This window comes from Neodiprion pinetum, chromosome 3 (assembly GCF_021155775.2).
Source record: "Neodiprion pinetum isolate iyNeoPine1 chromosome 3, iyNeoPine1.2, whole genome shotgun sequence".
Taxonomy (NCBI): Eukaryota; Metazoa; Arthropoda; class Insecta; order Hymenoptera; family Diprionidae; genus Neodiprion; species Neodiprion pinetum.
The window spans coordinates 29,881,243-29,902,409 of record NC_060234.1 but is presented as its reverse complement, the minus strand read 5'-3'; the positions used below and the strand labels follow the sequence as shown (position 1 = coordinate 29,902,409).

Sequence of the window (21,167 nt, the reverse complement as noted above, 5' to 3'; positions counted from 1 at the left end):
TCTATTCTACATCCGATTTTGAGTAAAAAACACACCGATACATTTTGGTTTTAAGCAAAAATAAGGAAACGACATGAAAAAATAAATTGCAAAACTGCGCAAAATTAAAATGTATTGGTATGTTTTTGTTCGGAACTACATGCAGAATTCGATTCTTATGTTCTGTTCCCATTGCGATGCATAGTCTCTGATATAAGACAAAATTGAATACGTTAAGAACCGACAACAGGATCCTCTTAACGTAATAATTTCGATTCGAAAATTGTCGTCGAATTCAGCAAAACTACACATGATATATTGCGAGGTCCCTTTGGGACTATTAATTTCCGATGCTACCTGGAAATATATTGTCAGCTGGGCGCCTGGCACCTCAATCAATGCTTTCCATGTATTAGCATTTCGTTATACATATTACTGGTAAAACTTTCTTCACTACAGCGTGAAATCTCTTTCAGCAAAAACATTTATATTAATAAACTTATTGCGTCACGGGTGATGTGGGCCTATTAAACATTGTACAAACACTCTTTTCATACCCAGCATTAAATATCGAAGTCCGTATTATCTTTCACTTCCGGTTCTCCGGTACTACAGAATGAAAGGAATAACTCGTTACTGGGAGAGCAAATCAGGGCAAAATATCTTTATGTTATACTCCCATTGAGTATACGTGCGTCAATTATCCAATTTTAATGCTGCGATTGAAAAGCGGTGCTAGGTAACTAAACCCTTCATGAAAACGTAAGGTTCGATCAACCTAGTTCAGTCACCGATAATATACATTAATTTTCATAACCCTTTTACCTAGTGAGAAGCTAATAAAAGCTTTTTATAATGTGTGTTTATATGTATAGATATACATAACATTGATACATGTACAAGCTCAGTTTTAAAAGAATCGACTAGCATTGTAGTTTTTATTTATTAATTGCTGATTCATAACATACAAGTTATAGTTTAAAACGTCTGAGTATTCCTTATCGAAAAATCGAAGTACTATAACATTGAACCGCCGTCAGATGAGTTGTCAATCATTTTTACTAAAAATTGATGAATTTACTTTTTGAAAGCTGCTTTACTGTATTAAAAATATCGCGTGAATCAGCTCCTTTAACAAGGATCCTTTTTCTGTATTTTATTTCTCAAGTATACTGATCCAGACACCGTAATCTACTAATTAAAAACTGAGCCCGAACAAGAATTTGTAGTAATTTCCAACGTCTGCTATTTTTATTGTCTTCGTAACATATTACTTTCAATTGTTTGTTACAATTCGTTATTGTCGATATAGTAATTGATACATTTTCGTAAATATACAATAATAATAATTATATATATATATATATATATATAATTATTATTATTATATTGTATAATGCATTTGCTTGAATTCAAATGTATAATACATTCGTCATTATTAATACATTCAAAAATATTATACAAATAACCACATCTACATATATGTATATAATTCAATAATATCATAGAATAATATATTATCATACGTGAAACTGATCGTAGAATATATACCATATTTATTTATACATATATATAGCAATATTCTTTTACTTTCAATGTTTATAGTCATTATTATTTCTCATTCTGGAAGAGATAATTTTGTTCGTACAAATGGTGGACGCTTTAATATTCCTTTTGCAAAGGTTTGGAGAAAATAAAAAATCACAAATTAAGTATAGAAATATTTCAGCTCCAATATCAATGCTCCAAGCCATCAGATAAATAGAAAATTTATCAGTTGGATCGCAAATGCAATCCGTTTCTTTGGACAACATTAATTAGAAAATCCCAAAAAGATGCCAACGTTCATATCCGCGATGCAAATGACCAATTTAAATTATTAACCGATAGCTGGCTACTAACGAACAGTTTCTACTTATACGCTTTCACCTCTATATCAAAAATCGATATTGTAACTCAGAAATAACCATTTATCAAGGGTATAACAATTAGCCATTGGAGAACGGAAAATACTCCTAAATCTAAATATACCAACGAATATTAAAATAACGAAGAATATCCAATACCATGTAGGTACAATAACACTTGATTCTAGAATCAGTCTCAAGTTCTAAATTTTATGCCAGTTAGTAAAGAGTAGAGTGTCAGTGCAGGTTTTATTAGAATTTCTATATCTCAGCGAGACTGTCGTGTATTACTGTTCGAGTGAATGCTTGAGATTTCGTAAATGGTATATAAATATTTGTAACAACGACTTTTATAATTTTAACACTATTTACTATTTTTGAACGACTCAAAACAGGACTAACACTTCCACTATTTATATCAATTACGAGGAAACGATAGCGCGTGATTTTTTTCTTTTCCTTTTTTTTTTTTGGTTCAAGTATATAACATCAATACTCAATTAAATTTAAAGTTTAACGCTTATAGAAGATATCGTTTATCGCTAAATAGAATTATTCCGTTCAATTTATCTGTCTGTATAGTATAATATACTTTCATTTACATATATATTTTTACTCATTCACGACGGCTGCATAAACCCTTAGATTTGTAGAAAAAATATCGCTTGAGGAGACATCTACCTCAAATTTGTGCCGACACCATTAATCTCTTTCCGCAGACGGAGTACAATCAACCCATGCCAAAGACAAATTTCAGCTGACATGAGAAAAAATGTAAACTTCATTACGCACGAACTTGAAAATTCTCAATAATTCAAGTAACACCATAATTTTCTCCCTAATTATTGATCGATTGATGAAAAAAAAAAGATCTGACTAATGCGTGGGCAGTTGAAAAATTTCGCGTTGAAAATGCTGCGTCGGCAAGGAAAATATATCGGCACAAAGCATATACGTATCAAAAATTCAACGTTCTAATTATTCCTTATCAGTTGAAAAATTCGTCCGTAGACTGTCTACTTTACTCTCTATTGTCTTCATTCTGAGCTCACAATCAGAATACGTGCGTTTCGTTGCGTTTCACTGTTCCAGCGTATTGTTCAGGGAAATGTTTCACAGTTCTTTCAGTTTTTCTTATCGTATTGAATTGTGTGTACATATATACCTAATACTTATGAAATAGACCGACCGCCTTCAAATGGTATTGCTTCCCAGCGCCGAAGGGTTTATCAATAATTGTACACAGACATACAAGACAAGTGATATAACTCTTAGGGTTTCTTTTCGGGTTTCATTTTGAAATGTAAAGTTTCAATTGCGTCTCGAGTTGAGTGAGTAACTAATTAATTAATTAGTTAATTAATTAATCAATTACTAATATTCTTTCTTGATATATAATAAGTAATTCAAACACAGCAGACTCTCACGAAAAACTTATACTACAAAGCTAATAATAATTGAACACTACAAGATGTACTAAAAGAGTCGGCACTTCGATTTTACACTTACACTACATACTTCCTTAAATTCACTGAATGCGTGGTCTCAAGGTTTATAACATTCCCTCTCCGCCTTAGTACATCTTGCATTATTTATTGTCGTAAATTATTATTCAAGTTATACAAGTACACGAATATTATTGTTCGAACAGCATCAATAACTTATCTTATATAATATCTATATTATATATATAATGTATAAGTAAGATATATAATAATTAATCTTTGGATTCACCAAGCCAGGAATTATCTTAGGCCAGTCACTACTTTCTGTGTGTATGCGTATCAATTAATCATTACAGTATAGTATTGTCAATTCCACAACAATATATAACAAAATTAAATAACAAAATCTAACAAACTACATCTCACGTTATACGTATTATTGTCAGCTATATAACTGCAGTTAAACTATAATAATGTCATATTACAATATTATTCTTTGTACAAATTAATTGATTATAAATATAATTATGTCACAATAATACTTTCATTTTCACGTCTGATTTTATGCACACATATATATGTATGCTTGTATATGCGCGTCGAAATTCAATTCAGAAGTTAATTCATACATACCTACTTTGATCAATATTTACTAAAATATTGCAATTGCCAAATATATCTTCACGTTACATTTATTGTCGTGATTATTTCAATCAATCTTATTTATTCTGCCTTTACTTATTATCTCGCATATCTCCCGAGTCGAATGCAATAAGACATTCAGATATTGTCCGTTTTAATCTTAAGGGGATTGTACAGTGTCGTGTGCTGAAACTTATCTCGAACCTTATTGCAATGATATTTCGATGCACGATAATCCAATCGAAATTCGTTCAAACTTCTAGTTGGCTCGATGCCTGTGTAAAAAAAGAGCATGATCTTTCAAAAATTTCAACGACCGAGGGTGAAAATGTTTTTTCAAAGTAGTGTCGGATTTCGCAACTTATTGTTGTTTCCGAAGTTGCACGCATCTTTGAATTATACTTTCTCCGAATGCGTCTTCGAACACAGTTTCAAAATCTCTCAAACTTGTATAATCCCCATAAATTGTTAAGCAAAAATTAAATTGCTATATGATATTACTAAATCGTATTTAATACTGCTTATATAAGACGAGCGATTGGCGAATATATTTATAATATTGTTTAATTACTTAAAAATGGCTCGCATAAATTGACTATAGACTTTCGTTCGTGTCGAGCAGCGAGACGTAATACATATATTTTTAAATTTCATCGACCGCTCGAGACCTCTTTTGCGTAGTTTATGTATCATTACGTATTGCGATTGGTTTGCCAAAGTTTGCAATCACATCCTATTATAAGTACGCATTACACTGGAATCAATATTATACTTGATTTACAGTTTATGATATTTTCAATCACTTTCAAACAATTTGTATCTTAAAATCTAATACTTTCAAGATGTTTCACTTTCTTTCTTATACTTTCATGTAATTTGTATATCTTATTTCGTCACATTTCATACCTACAGCATATCTACGTTTCGTTTTGTAACCTTATCTTATTTATTCTAAAGATTCATTTTTATCTTATATGTCATGTCTATACTTCCGGTCTTATAAACTTACATTTTTCCCAAATACTTTAGCTAGCTTCATCGGGATACTCTCAATTGTTTGTAAACTTGTTTTTTTTTCTTTGTCTTTTGCTTTGTTCCATTTATCCATTGAGGTATTTAAATTCTTTACGCATAATATTATTTATATTATTTTATTCATCTTCTTTTTTTCTGTTTCGTTTTGTCCTCAGCTCGATTTGTACTTTTCTTCTACGAATGGCCGTGGCGGTGCTTTTCTCTGAACCATAACTCGTGTCCTTCGAAGTTCTTTTATTGCTATGTTTCTAAATATTGTGCTAATCTTTATATTCGGTGTTTCGTGTTTGATCATATGCGACGCGACGCTCATCCCAAATGCCATTCTTACCAATGAGCACGGAGAACAGAGTACTAATCATTTATCGGGGCTAAATATTGATACGAATACGGTCATATTTTTCAAATTATTAATCATCAATTCGCCGTTCTTATCTCATTTTAGGGAAAAAAAAATTGCGTGGAAGAAAAGACAATGTGCTTATTGATCGCGACTAAGAAGAAGAATCTTCCTCGCTACAAGTTAAACGTAAGTGGCTCCGACTGTGATCAAGACTCTGACTCCTCCCATTGGATTATATTCTTCTCCGCTCTCACAACCTACGTTTCAGTTACTCACCCAATCCGGCGTAAATCTGACCTGCTGTACATTAATTCCACTGTTGTCCGCCCATCACATCATGCGTGTGATCATCCACTGCAGGCGGCTGAACCAGAGACGCGCTGACGTCACTGGCGAACGGATTCGACGAGTGAAACGGGTTGTTTACGTTCGTTACCGTTGACCCATAACTCGCGACCGCGTTGCCGTTCTGATTTCGCTTATCGAGCTGCGGGTAAAGGTGATTTTCTGCCGGTTGATCGTAATTGTTCCAGTCTCCACCGTTGAGCGAAGGTTGCTTCTGACAAACGCACGGAAAAGAAATTGCGAATCAGTTTCGATTGGAATGATCGAAACCATCCGATAACTAACGACGACTGATTTGTGGTTAGTGCTCTAGGCAAGACTTACAACGAACTCCGGTTGCGGTGGCTTCGGCGGTGGAGGCAATGGCGGTTTGCCCTTGCTCAAATCGTCCAGGGGATTCCAGCTGTTCTGTTCCTCGATGGTAGGATCGGCCCACGGCTGAAGTTCGCCGGAACAAAATATCGCGTAGAAAGTAACGCCGACGAAGTGAACGCAGGCGGCGATTATGAAGACGTTTCTCCAGCTCTCGCGATCCTGAGTAAGAGCGTAAATGACTTGACATTAATCATACCCGTGACGTCAAATAATGGAAGGAAAGGAGTCTCAGGACACTGGCGGATTCGTTATCACCTTATTTTTCGTGATGTTCTCGACGAAGAAGGGAACCAGAAGACCAGCGATTGTGCCGATGCCATTTGACATTCCCATCAAGATACTGGCGTACCGGGGCGCGATGTCCAGGTGGTTCACGTTGAAACCGGATATGGCGAATCCGCTGCAAGCCACGCCGATGGTGAGAGCAACCGTGGCCGCGGTACCGTTCCCGGAAATCGTAGCCTTGGCCACGACCAAGAAGAAGACAGCCTCCATTCCGAAACCACCGCAGTTGAACACCTTTCGCACATTTGTCGTCGAGAGAATTCCACGTTTTCGCAAATGATCGGCCAGCAGACCACCGCAAGGGACGATCGTCGTCATAAGCAGGTGAGGAAGAGCTCCGATCAGTCCGGTCTGAGGGTTGGAAACATCGTTCGTCGAATGTGCAAATATTTTTAATTGAACGCAGGTGAGTGCTCCTGCGGTGTGAATCTTACCTCCACGAGGGGCATATTGAAGGCCTCGTGCATGAATCGAGCCTGGAACAAGACCAGCAGATAGAAGTTCCATGATCTGCAGAAATTTGCCACAATAATTGCGTAGACTGGCATCGAGGTGAAGAATTTTCGCCAGGGTGTCGTGGCGAACGTGGGCATCGCGATTTGAACTTGACCTTGCCCCAGGGAGTCCTCGATGTAACGCAATTCTCGAGCTGAGATGCAGGGGTGCTTAGCGGGTTTCTCAAAACTGAGCCAGAGCCAGAAACAGTACCAAATCAGCCCGAAGACACCTGCGATAAATTGCGAAACATCCGTCAACTGATTCTACGCTCGATGGTCGACCGAATCAAGGCTTGGATTGTAAAATTGTTTCGCCCGTCTTACCGTAGAAATAAAAGGAGGCCGTCCAGCCGAACCATTGCGTCAAATATCCGGACAAAGGCATTCCGATTACCACAGCTGCGTAGGATCCGCAGAAGGCCAGAGTGGCCAGCCGCGATCTTTCGAGAGGTGGAGCCCAGTATTTCCATATACCGTGACAAGCTGGGTACGTAACACCCTGTGAAAAAAAAAATCAGAAATCAATAACGCTGAGGGGTAACACCGAGTCAACTTGTAAGGCTGAAAATCGTTCAGCCCAGTTTCTAACCTCGACCAAGCCCTTGCAAATCTGGACTATCATGTCCACGACAGGGTGGACCGTCAGAGCCCCGGGTACGAGCAAATTGAGGAACGATGAAGTCGCAATTGCCATTCCGAATATTCTGTTGGCGGGGTAAAGAGAGGCCAGGAAACCTCCTGGCACCTGAGTCACAAGGTACCCCCAGAAAAAAGAAGAGTCTAGTGCACTCTCCGTTGCGATCGTCCAGTTGAATTTCACGCTCCCGGACTCGGTCGCATTCTTCATTGTCAGTTTGGCCATACCCATGTTACATCTCATGCCGAATGAGATTATGAAACCTGAAAGGAGCCGCGATCAATTTCGAGATTCAACGGGAACTGCAGATTTACCCGACGAAATCCGTTCGCCGAAAAATATTATACGACTAATGGTTCGACAAGATTTGACAACCACCAGAATTTCATCGGTGTGATGGTTCACCTAGGGCGGGCAATTGATTTTTGTCCGCGATCGGTAGAATACATGAGATAATAATAATTCTAACACTTCGCATTGGAATGAAGGTATAAAAATTGTGTACTATATAGGGAAAAATACGTACAAAAGCCCGACGGATGTCCCCCAAGGGTTTTGGAGAGGAGGGAAAAACGGAGGCTTAAAAGATTACTAAAACGCTAACGTTTGCTCTCCATTGACGAATTTCAGAGTTGCCGGGTAGGGTGTCGGAATTACGACTTGTTAAACATTGTCTGGCAGAGACTTTGGCTCTCGTTCTTAGCTCCTCATTACGCGCATCAGCTAAGCGGATTTCACTTCGATAAAAATCAAACCACCCTTATTTTCCACTTGTAATAATTACCCATGCAGGCCAACACTGCTATGGTGTACCTCTTCGAGAGGCAGGGACACTCCGGCATACAATAAGTGTCGATATGACGGAGAGGCGGTCGTTCCGGTTCCGGCAATGAATCGAACGACGCGTTCAGGTTGTAGCCACGTTCGTCCTCGAACCCCAGATTATCTTTGCTCTCTCTGTTTGGGGGCATTTCGAATTCTTCGTAACCAGTATTGCTCCGCCTTAGTCTGAAAATATTGCGTAACAAGTGGTCAGAATTGGATTTTCGAGTCCACCCCATTCGTTGTCAAGAGTATCACTGTACACGGTGGAATTTGTCGCATTTGGGATTAATCACGATCTTTTTTTATCAATTTCTAGCAGCTTTTGGTTGCATGCGTAAAAACGAGAATCAACTTACCCAGAAAATTTCTGTGAGGCTTTCGACTTCATTGAACCGAAGGCCTCAAAACCCACAGACGCGAATCTGGACATTTTGCAATTATTGGGGTTGCCTTATTGCCGTGATGATTGTGTTATTACCTTGCAGCCCCTGAAATTCACAGTAACGAGAAAACATGTAATCACAAAATTGATTCTCCAAATAAAGAATCTCGGTGACATCATTTTTTAACTATTTTGAGAAGCACTTGTTCGAAAATAGTCGAACTATTGTTGGGGATGGAAAAATGTAAACTTTCGATAATTATTATTGCAAGTCCGTTTTCCAACACTTCGGTTCTGCTTCGATCACAATGTTTTATTTATTTTTAACTTCGCACCATCATTACCGAAAATATTATACAACAAGGCCGATCATAAATGGTCGCATTTTTCTCCGACGCAATAACGTCAGAGCTGTCAAATCCTCCGGTAATAACAGAGGAAATGGAGTGATATAAGCAGCAACGCGTGTCTCAAAGACGGGCAAAAGCGCTATTCCTGCATTTTCCAATATCTCCGGCCTGCGCGAGATTGAGAATGCTCACACACGGGGTGGCGGAAGAAAAACGTGCATCTGTGTGCATCGCGTGTATGTGAAACTGGTGTTACTCCATGTAAAGCTAATTACTCTATGTGAAGATAATTCAGCCGTCGACACCGTGACAATCGACACTACAAATTCAAAATAATTTCTACACTTCGGAGTGACAGTACCACAAGCTTTCAACGCGATGAAAGCGCGCTCCTACATCATTTATCTATTCATCTACTCTCGACATTGCGATTCACATTCGACCACAGAGAATAGGAAAAGTGAGTTACTGATTTTCATCGGATTTATTGAGCTTAGGCAAAATTTCGTAGGACTACGTTCGGGTGTTTGTGCCTAAAACTATGCGAGGGTGGTAATATAACTATTTGTCATGGTTCCAGTTATGAGTTACATCCATTGGATCCAAGACCAGGAACAGCTACTAGCTTAAAGTAAACTGTGTGAACCACCGTGTAGATAGACTATCGCTGCGAGAAAGACGGCACGAGGCCGAGGGTGAGGACTAGGACGAGAACGAGGGGGTTTAAGGGTGTTTATTTGGAGTGGCAGCCTCTCCATCCTTAATCCGCGAACTCTCTAGGGAAGATCTTCGGAGGGTAGAAAACTACGTGAAGACAACGGAGAGCTTCGGGGGAGGCTAAAAGCTCCGCTAGACCACCTTGGTCGTTCAATTGCCTGACCAAAATGAAAAAATGATATTCGTGCACTGAATTCAATCGATTATCTTCTCACCGTTTTCACATATTTATTCATTCTTGCTTTTTCGCGCAGTTAAATCTCACGTAACCACGCTAACTTTTGCGAAAATTTTATACGAAATGATTTTCGACGCCTTGCTTCAAGCCGACGTTAACCTGAATCAGTTTTGCTTCTCCCTTTTTCGTTCTTTTCTCTGCTGAGCCTCTTTTTTGGAAAAGAAATGATTCATGTCGCTGAACAATGCTTGCCATGATGTTAGCTGTGCTATTATCGCAGGGACACACGTGTCAGCGAAATGGCACAAAATGCTTGGCACGTGCGTCGAGTCGGCGTAGGGGACGGCGATTTTAACCGATCTGATGGCACCGAGGGTGAACCGAGCTAATGGACTCCGAACAATGCCCAACCGGAAGTCCCGTGCATTAAGAGATTAGATCGTCCGTTGCCACTGCCATTCCGTATCCGTTCTTATCCTCGTTTCTTAAGTCGATAATTGGAATATTAGGTGTCCGGTGTGATGTTTTTTAATCGAACCCCTAATTAAACTTCTATTATAGCGTGTGTAATTTCTCTGTTTTTTTTTTTTTATAAAACAAAAACGTTGAGAAAGCCGCTATGGAAGCTAAGATAAAAATTCGATCGCGGAGTTACATCGGAAATCTTGAACCTTCGACGTGCTTTGCCTCTTTACCAGCCACTTATTCATTCCCGTGCAAAATGGCGGAGCGTTTTACTTCGCAGAACGGTATGAAAACGAAGTTTGACATGACCTATCATTACAGTAGACATGAATCCTGTTAGTAAATGCGAAGAATTCGAAACATTATATATTCTAATCTTAACAAATACCCAGAACTAGTTCACACGCGTTTTACTTTCCTACTTTCAACAAAATCCTGAACCTTGCATTCCGCGTCTCCAAGAGTTCAATTGAGGAAATTAGCTAGAAAATGCACACTTCTATGATTCGAAGCGAACTTCTTGTGTAAACGAAGGTGAGAAAATAAGAGTTATAGCCCAGGTGCTTATGCACAGGAACCTTGCACATCAGATAGTATCTAATGAAAAATTCTTTACTCACGACCATAATTCTTCAGACAAAAGAAAAATGTGTATAACGCAACGATGTAACATTTGACCGATTGTCGTTCCATTCTTATCACTAAAATTCAGTCACATACCTGAGGATAACACCAATTTACAAACTAAATTTATATCGATTCAACGAAGCAAGAGCGTTTTCATAGGAGTCACTTTTTTCTGGGAAAGGATGCAAATTGGAAAATATATTAAAAGATCGGGGTAAACTTTAACCATAAAAACTGATCGACAAAGAGAATTGAAAAAAATTTCACCACTATTTTAAATTAAGTAAATGGAGACCACCTTATATCATAGGGGTATTTTAGCTCGGTACCACCCACAATAAGAAAATTAAACAAAAGTAAAAAAAAAAACAAATCACAAAAACATTATTCGACACGCACTGGTGACATGTGAGTGAACTATCTCAACAAAAAGACAAAAAAAAAACAACAGAACTCACCAATAATTATGTCCAGATATCGTAACGGGCGGTAGTGGGTTCGAAACCGCGGGGCACGCGACGAAGAACCGTCGTCGACGGGTCGTGGGCGTCGGGACGGCGAGCGCCGTCGGGCACGAAGCGCCCGCGCATCCCTTGTACGCGTATTCGCCCGGAGCCGCGACGCATCGATATAGCCGGCCAATCGGCGGGTGGAAGGCGGGGCACTGATTTTATTCCGAATAATAACAATGGTAATGATAAAGTAATAATCAAACGGAGTTATCGCATCAAAGTGCGTTACGCTTGATGCGGCCGCACTGTTTGCAGGGAAAACATAACCGATTTCCGATCAATTTCCAACCGCTTGCTGCAGGCCGTTTTAACGAACTTTGAAATCTGCCGGATATCTTAACGGTTGTCATGATCCGCTGAATAAGAATGACTCGGTGAACTTGGTAATCACTTCCCTCGATCCGGCATCAAGAGGGGTATGAAAAGGTTTCGACCTCGTTCACGCGCAGTTCGGTTGCAGACGGTTGGCCGCCTTTTGCAGCGGTTTTGATCCCGGCATCGATTCAAACTGACCTCTTCAGCGGGCGAACCATCAAATGCAGTCTTTATCGTCAAGCACTGACTTTTCCCCTAACATTAAGGGAGCATTCGAGTACGGTGTCAGCGAAATGGGAAGGCGAAGGATCCTGGCATAATTTAACGTTTGCTGACGCGGTAAACGTGTGACAGTTTTGCTGTGATTTCTAAAAATATAATTTCGTTTATTTCTGTGCCATTCATGCATGACGATATGCAATTTAAGATTCTTTGTGTATTTTGCACTCGGTACTTGCGATATTTCAAAAATACTTCTTTCCCAATTCGTTAAAATAAAGCGAACCTACAATTCCAAACCTTACTCTATGTATAAGCTGAGAAAATAACAAAATTTTTTACCCTTATCAATTACGATTTTTGCGATAAAGGTTAATCTGATCCTGCATCTAAGGTATCGAGGCACGCTTGTGCTCTACACTTGTATTATCCTGATGACGTTCGCATTTGTCACTTACAGCGAGTTCGCCGTGCATTGTTCCGTAAGGTAACGAGTAACCTGATCATCGACATTGGCCACTAGAAATATCTACTGAGAACAACTCACGACATCGTGCGGTATTACTGGTCATGTAAGGCAGAAAGAAAATTTTATCCAAATTTTTTTCACTATCCGCCGAGGGGGATTGCCTGTTCATCGACAAGGGTGAAACTGTGAGACTGACTTAGTCGATTCACCCGAGTTACGGGACAAAGATCAAACGATGTTTGTTCCCACAGCGTATGGTAACAGTGATTAACAGTTCTTTACCGTGCAAACAAAGGATGGAACAGGTGAAATTATCCAAGTTCACAGGGTCTTACTAATGAGCAGCGAAAAAGAAACGCTGGAAGTGGCATTTTGCGAACACAGATGCGGCACAAAGAGTGAGATACCTTTTATTTACTGCGCGTTTTTGGGAACCTACTTAGATACTAATTTTAGAATGAGGTCAGACCAAAGCTCGTTAAAACGAAGATTATTTGTGCAAAAAAGGAGAATTCCGTAAGTCTCATTGAGAAGATTCTAAGATTTGTGAGCTCGAAGGAGTGAAAAAAGTGCTTCCGGGAAATGAGCTGAACCGAAGGAATGAAAACTCTGATACGTCAACGGTATTGCCGCGCACGAGATACAAACAGAACGGTTACTATTGGTGCGTAAAATTACAAATTTCCGAGCTTTGATTTGCCGAATATTACGGACCTTTGAGCTTCGCATTAACCGTAGGAACAAGGAAATTTGAGGTTCATTTTCCACTCTGGACTAGAGACCGTAATCGATGTAAAGCTGATCGATTACAAACCACACTCTTTAAATCTTAAAGAGACCTTTCTCCTCTCATGGAAACGATCCCCTTGACATTAGGAACATCCGGAGCGATGGTTAGAAGCAAACAATCGTATTCTTTCATCGGCCTGCGTTCGAAGTCACGCCTCCGAAAATACAGTGCGTGTAAGACACGGTCCATACTTCTGCGCCAGAAGTACTCCAACTTGTGACCGAGTGGTGTTCAACGCTAAAAGCAAGTGTCGATACTTTTTCAATTCCTTATTGCCAAGTGAACCATACAAACAGAGTGACACGCTTCACAGAGTAGCATAACTTTTTTTACTGTATTTCTTTAATCAAAAACCGCGTTATCGATAGCATCGGTTGTGCAGCGGGTGCGAAAAGGATTTTTCTCATCATTCAAGGCTGACCAATCGTGACGTGGTTCGCCTATCTCTCGGCGAAATCAAATCAAGAAACCTGCAAACGCCTTTCCGCCACAGCCAGTTTTCCGGTGTCTGAACGTCCGACCACCAAATGCGTTACTACTTAAAACTGCTTGGTAGGAGGATTCAGACTTCGCTGTTTTCTGTGAAATTATTACGGTACTTGCAACCTTTTTTCTTGTCAGAATGAGACTTATTTTTTATATTTAGTGTCTCTATTGGAGACATTCGTCATATGGAATTGATCGCCGATGCGAACGCGACGAAAGTGTAACTCGACCACCCCAATACAGGAATAGAATGTTTGAACCGTTGGGTTCGCCGCGGGTTCATGCCCATCGCTACACGTTAGGAGCTAAGTCCATTGTTACAAACACAGTCAGAGCGGGTAGAGAGGCGCCCTCCGCGGTTGCTGGGAAACATCGATCTGCCTCGAGGGATGCTGGATGCTGGATGCTGCCGGTGCCGCTATTGCTGCTACCGCTGTAGCTTGTGTGCCTTACTTCCACCCTGCTTTGCCCTCAATATCTCATATTTCACCGCCGCGAAGCTTTCATTATTGCTATGCGCGAAACGTTGGGAGATGAAACGTGCGCTAGTTTTTATCGCTCACAATCAGTGACGTCTGGTTAATGTAATTGACGATAGGATTTCTACTTCTATCTTCTGTTATTCACACGCTTCTTGCAATACTGATCTCGTTTAACGACGCTCGAAAAGCTGCGGTCAAGATACAAGTCCATTTAACGAAGTACCACATGAATTTAAGTCAAGTAAATTTCACAAACTACAATATATGCCAAATCCGAAGAATTCTGGCACTATCGAGTTAGCTTCTATTTTAAACCAATTGATCAATTGTCAAGAATATTCATTTGAATTGCAAGTAAATACTCCAGGTATTCAGTAGATAATCGTCAGTGTTTCTTACCCAATTAGTAATGGTCACGTTTACCAAGATTAATCAGGCATTAATTCATTTAGACAAGCTGCCTTTTCAGGTAATATGAGTGAAATGAGGAAGAGAAGAAATTGAGTGAGCCATACGATTTGCTAAAGAAATGATAAACCGAGGTATAAAGTAGGATCAGACACACGTAGTCGTTTCACGATGTGATGTGGTACCGGCTACTCTGTATCGTGCACGCCTTGAGCCCCGGTTTAATGTATATCCCCAACCCATTACCGCAAGCCCTTGCCACAGAATGTGCCATTGCCTGCCCAATGGCCTTTTCAAAAAAACCAATGAATATTTCATCATCGCAGATACAATAGCTTCAATGAAATTGAAATGTAAGAATCAAAAATGGTAAAGGTACAGGTTTATTTTTATTTATTAGCCACAACATCTGAAAACTTTTTTCAGGAATGGACGGTAAAACATGTTTCATAAGTCAGTATGTGACACTATCTAACGATCGCGTAATATTACAAAATTTAGTGGTATGTTATACATCGGCAGTAAAACAGATTAATGTAATGTAATTGTGTTTTCTACAGAAAAATGACATTTATTTTGCAGGTTCGAATTTTGTTCTCATTAATTATATACAAGCATTGAGTAACAGGTATGTAATTAGATAGTTCTTATTACAATTCGTTTATTCGTAAAACCAAATGGAAATCACCAAAAATTATTACAGAGACTGGTAAATACAAATCTAAGGCATTCTTCACAGAACCAATTGAATCTGCTGCTCAGGCGAAAAGAGGTAACTGTGACCCGTAATCCCAATGAAGACGTTAAGTAACCAAAAAAGCGTCATCATCCTCAGAATGTACAATCGTACCCTACTTTATCTTAAATACTGGATCTTCATCTAGATGGACAAGCGTTTATACGATGAGTAGACGTGTTTACCTTAATTTACCGAAAGCTTTCAGTACTTCGCTATACCTCAAGTCTCAAGAGTTGGAACAATCAACTGATTAGCTTTTTTTATCAGCCACCAAAATATACGCCACTATACTTATACCTCCTCGAGTCACTGGGCAGAATGGAAGTTCTGCTGGCTTCGCACATATCATCGAGACAGACCTGCTTTTGGAAGCTGTTCTTTGCATTTTTGCACAAATCAACGTACTGCAGTAACTTGACTCGAAGAGTTCGATCGATGATTCGGAATCCCTTTTTGTACTTCTCGAATATACTCAAGGTCTTCTGCTGCGGCCACTCGCATCTGTTGTCCCTTACGTTTGGACGATGATTACTCGGTGGATCATCTATTCGACAGTCCCACAAACTTGATGATCTAATGGTACATGTGGACCAACCTGCAGCTCGACGAGTGTATCCAACTTTTTCAAACCTCTGACAGTCATTGAATCTTTGAATGTTCTGAACCATGGCGCTTCCGACAACGTAGCTCTTTGAGGATTTCAACCCGGGATGATAATAGTCGGAATGCTCTATCGAGTCATTAATCATACCGATGTTAGCAGACGTGTCGTCATCTGTCGGCATCGTCCGACCAAAGCTTTCACTGTTCTCTTCGCTGCTAATTCCGAGATTGCAGTATCTACTGGTACCATTCTTTAATTTCTCGTCGATACAAGGCCGAAAATCATTCACCCGAGTCGATCGGTAGCGGCAAATATGGGACTCGTCATCCAGATGTCTCGAGGAATCCTCAGCTTCATCTGAGTAATCATTAATGATATCCTTGAGGTGCCTATTTGCTAATCTGTCCTGTACACATCCGTACGTAGAATTATTATCGAAGGTTACAGCTACTGATGATTGTGTGCAATCTTCGTTTTCAATCTCAACGCAGTAGCTGTCTGGGATTTTTCTGGATGAGCTTTCACGGCTCTGGGACGAACTGGATGGTGATCTTCCAGGCATATGTCGACAGGGGTTGGAGACCGGAAGTCGTAGACTGTCGTGGGAGGTTGAAGGGGATTCAGATATTTTATGCTTCAAACGATCTCGACTCGTCTTTGAACTGGGAATACTGAAATAATATTTTCCAGTAGAAACAACCGTCTTCGAAGAATTTGGTCGGCAGCTATCTGTGTCCGATAATTTTTTGCACACCTTTTGTCTGATCAGACATCTCATGCGGTCATAAGAATCGGCGGAAATTGTACCCCGATGGCTACTAGGCCTCATTGATTTGTTCATAGTCGTGAAATTATCGCGCACTATAACTTCGTTTCTCGACGATGACGACGATGATGATAACGGCGATGACGGCGTGCTCTCTGAAGAATCGTGAGTTAAATATTTTGGGCACGTACCCAATTTAACGCTTTTCATTGACGGAAGTAAATGCGTGTCTCGTGAAACGGATTCTGTATCATTGTCCGATAATTGAGAACTTTCTTCGATCTCCACAGTGACGGAAATGTCGTACAAGTCATCGGGTTCATCCGCGTTCGTAAAATCAACGGGTGAATTTGATCTTGCTAGAGCATAAGATATTTCAGAAGCTATAGATGCTAAAAGTTCTTTTGGTAACGGATAATTTTGCGAGCTTGTAAATTCTTTGGACTTTAATGGCCCTCCTGACATTGGAGCGGAGGTCTTGAACTTGCTTTTGTGCTTCGGCTTAGCAGCCTCTCTAGACGACGAAGATTCCTGGGATTTCACGGATTTGTTAGGTCGTACTGATCTCCTACATCTTGTGCCTTGTTCTTTTGCTTTGAGGTAATTTTCTGCCGTCGAGGCATTCTTAGATTTCACTGCTCCGTGTAGTTTTGGACGTTGTACAAATTGTGCCGATCTCTTGCATTCTAGACGTATCTTGCGATCAGGATCTTTCTTAGATTTTGACGGGAAAATTTTTCTTTCAACAAAAGATAGAATCTTAGACACACTCAATGCCTTCGAAGACTTTGACTCCACCGGTAGCACCTTTCTCTCATGTTTTATTGCCTCCAGCGAAGATGATGAGACGATCGCTTGAATGGAAATAGACCGTGTTGCCTTGTGTCCCGTCACCGGCTTTTCACATGTACAAATCATGAGCGAGCGAACAATGTCTCGAATTTTGGACCTGAGCTTGTAACTCTGTTCAGTTTCCTGAAGTCGAAACGGAGACAATGCGAGTTTCTGTAGAACTTCGCTAATCGAAGAAGAATATCTGAGCTTCAAATTTCCGATATCCTTGAGGTCACATGCCGAGCCCTCACCTGCACTCTTTTGATCACCCACACCATCTCCACAGTTATCACAGCTGATTTCAATTGATGTATTAACCTCGTCTTTGGTAACATCAGTATTTTCACTCTTACATGCCTTCGAGGAATCCTCGTGAACAAACCCTCCAGTTAACAGTTCATCCGCCTTCTTCGAAGCCCAAAAACTCTGAGATATTAACCGTTGCCTCGAACCACCTTTCCTGAGTTTACACTTGTCCAAAGCATCGCAAGTCATAACCCTTGCAGAAAAGAGGCACGAGTTGCACTTCAGCGGCGGTGTCCGTTTCAGTTTAAAATTCAAGTAATCTTTCCGGATTTCACATACCAAATACGTCGAGTTGATCATTTTTCCATTCATTCTGCTAAGCAAATTATTCAGGCAAGAGCAAACGTTGTACAATTTGGTGTGAAATTTTCTTCGAACACAACTACAGTGAATCTTGTACAATGATGGGTCGAATCTCTCCAACTTCCGGAGTAACTGATCGACTTTGCTAGGCAGTAATAAAGAAGTTTTGACTTCCGAGTTTCGCTGGTTTTCCTTCTCGGTCAGTGGAGTCGCCATTCCGTTCATCTTCCTGATGAAAAGAGTTAGATTCTCATTTTTCCAGTCAGTCTCCCGATGCTTCTTTCGATACTTTGCAAGAATAGATTTTCTTAGGCCACCACAGTTACTTCTGAATCTTCGCTTCGTCTTCAAAATACACCCAAAGTCCCAGCTATTCTTCAACAAGTCATACAAACTCTCCGTCACTCTGAATGATCCACTGTCTGACAATTGCGCCAGGCGTTCCAATTTGTAATGTTTCCTGCCAGCGAGGGTCACGGTTCGCTTCCTGGTCCTTTTTTGTCCTCTCGTGTGTCCGAAAACGTTAGGACTTTTTTCTGCGTTACCATCGCTGAGCATGTTTCCACGACTTGATGTACATAAGCTGCTGTGCTGCTTGGAAATGCTGCTGAAATAAGTGTACATATATTATATATAATATTTGCAAACGAAATATGCAGGTTACGCGAAAGATACTCGGTATATTAATTGCCGGTTCGAACACCTCGATCCGAAAAACCTACTCAGAAGAAGATGTGGAGACCCAGTAATCCTTTTCGTTGATATAGTTGAGAACATTGACGTAGCTCAGCCAATTTTTCTCAATTTCCATGGCATCAAGATCATCAATAACCCTTGTCAACCTGCTATTTGTGAGCAAAGGATGCGACAAAAAATCCACTAGGTGATCCATGGTGAGCATATCCCGCACAGCCTCGATCGAAGTACCGATTTCATTGTACTTTTCGTAAGCAGTCAGCATCGATTTTCTGTACCTACTCAAGTAGGACTGATAGGATGACTGCTGAAATTCTTCATTATAAACGAAGCGCTCCAAGAAGAATAGAACTTGTTTCTCAAGGCTTGGGACTAACACGTGCCTAACCGCCTCAATGTAGGGTCCATATTTATCGATGTCGAACTCGCAGCCGCCAGTTATACGCTTGTAGCTTGCAACCTAGTGAATCGGAGTAATTATCATGTTAGTGAGAAGCGTAATCCAGACGTGTGCTTTTAGCATAAACGAAAAAACGCTGCAAGCTGCTTGAGTTAAAATATCGTGACGTTGACATTAAGTGGCTGCGCAACAACCGTTGCGAGGAATTTCCGTATGATTTTTCGCAGTCATGTGGACTGGCACCCAAAGTTTCAATGTATCGTCTGTCTGGCACAAGCGTCATAGAGCAGTAGATAATTGTCAGGAAGATGAATTAAGCCTGACAGGTGAAAAACTTCACGCCAAGGTTGTCAAGTAAATTTGATTACCAAAAATCTTTCCACGTCACTAAAGCCTATAAATTGCCGCGCCTCTGTCATCTTGAATTTTGACGATCTTATAAAGTTGTATTGAATTTCAGTTTGATTTCCGTTTTTTAACCATTAAGCGGTGATGTTTCAATTTCACTTTCACTCTGTGAAACATTTTGCATAGACAAATTTCATTAAATGAAATAGTAATTGCCTACAACCCACGATGCGCCCTTTTCGATTGGTTCATCGCGCCACTTCTTTTATTTTATAAAAATCTCTGTTGTTCATGTACTCACCGAATTGAAGTTGGCCGTTCATTTCTACCCTTTGAACAAGACGTAATCGGTTTTCGCTTGAAACCTGTCAATCTAAAAATTGTGAACCAGTTTCATGAGGTTCATGAGTATTAATATGTGAGAAAATTTCAACCTGAAATATGATTTTACTGACAAATATTTACGTGCCGGGTTTCCTCACACTTCTGTGTATCCGTTACGGTTCGTATCTTATCCAGAAAACAATTCCTAAACTACAAAAGAACCGGTCAGCGGGACTTTCTCTTCATCGTAAAATGAATCATTATTATCAGCACTAGTAGCAAACCTAAAATAAAATACATGTTTTCTCCATTTTTTTCCATTCATTTTACAGAAGTAGCAACTTTTAGCAACAATTCAGACGTCATGAAAATGATAAATGACGTGGCTAAGATGTGGCACTGCATGACGACCGATGAGCATATAACTCCGAACGACCAAAACATTCTGTTCCGACTATACACCCGCAACAACAAAGATCAATCGGAGTTGCTGAACCTCAACACCGCAGAAGAGGTGGAAGCTCTTCGTTCAAAAGTGATGCGAAAAAAACGTGGAAAACCTCGCCCACTGAGCAAAGACGCCATCATTCAGTCAGAATATTTCATCGTCAATGCAGACATCAAGATCCTGATCCACGGCTATTCGGAAACAATTTCAAACACAAAGATGATAGACATAAAAAACGGTGAGTTCGTCGTTGAAGATCTTGCAGTTGTCTTATAATCGGAAAATTTCCATCCTCGCTTGACAACGTCGGGCCTAATTGATTGCATCAGTAAAATTCAGGCATTACCAAACATCCTAATGAGTTTCGCGTTGAGCGTGGCAGCGTGGATGAGGCCCATGGGGAGGTAGGAGAAAATAGACCCCGCTTTCCAGGGGTGGAAAAGCCAGAGGATGAGGGTTCCATTCAGATAGCGACTCCACTTCGGGATCAATACTCGCGACGTCGAAACGGAGCGTCGCGGCGCCCGGCGCCTACGTCCCGTGCCAAGCTCATACTGAAATCGCTGTATAACGCCAGCTTTGCTATCCTCTCCTAAAACTTGGCAAAAGTTGAGCTTCGCTCGATGTCGCCATTACTGGGCACCGGTGAATCGTGTACCATAAACTTATATGACCATCGAAATA

The 21,167-nt window shown here is 40.3% G+C and overlaps 2 protein-coding genes across 3 annotated transcripts; both read right to left on the bottom strand.

Moving 5' to 3' along the window:
• Positions 1–1,324: 1,324 nt before the first annotated feature.
• On the bottom strand, positions 1,325–11,566 carry VGlut (Vesicular glutamate transporter). The gene is made up of 9 exons (XM_046618730.2): positions 11,493–11,566; positions 8,672–8,803; positions 8,275–8,498; positions 7,443–7,753; positions 7,178–7,352; positions 6,791–7,083; positions 6,327–6,707; positions 6,021–6,230; positions 1,325–5,910 (listed from the first exon to the last, which is right to left on the bottom strand). Exons 2-9 carry the CDS (start codon positions 8,743–8,745, stop codon positions 5,659–5,661), a joined length of 1,920 nt encoding a protein of 639 aa, XP_046474686.1. The 5' UTR covers positions 8,746–8,803; positions 11,493–11,566; the 3' UTR covers positions 1,325–5,658.
• A 3,585-nt stretch (positions 11,567–15,151) lies between these two features.
• Positions 15,152–21,005, bottom strand: LOC124215378 (uncharacterized). Of its 2 annotated transcripts, XM_069134212.1 has the most exons (4): positions 20,163–20,183; positions 20,013–20,084; positions 18,990–19,423; positions 15,152–18,874 (listed from the first exon to the last, which is right to left on the bottom strand). In XM_069134212.1, the coding sequence occupies exons 3-4, from the start codon at positions 19,226–19,228 to the stop codon at positions 15,718–15,720; spliced, it is 3,396 nt and encodes a 1,131-aa protein (XP_068990313.1). In that variant the 5' UTR covers positions 19,229–19,423; positions 20,013–20,084; positions 20,163–20,183; the 3' UTR covers positions 15,152–15,717. The 2 variants fall into 2 exon arrangements, with proteins under 2 accessions (XP_068990313.1, XP_068990314.1); XM_069134213.1 differs by having other exon boundaries at positions 15,152–18,871; positions 18,990–21,005.
• Between the last annotated feature and the right edge of the window lie 162 nt (positions 21,006–21,167).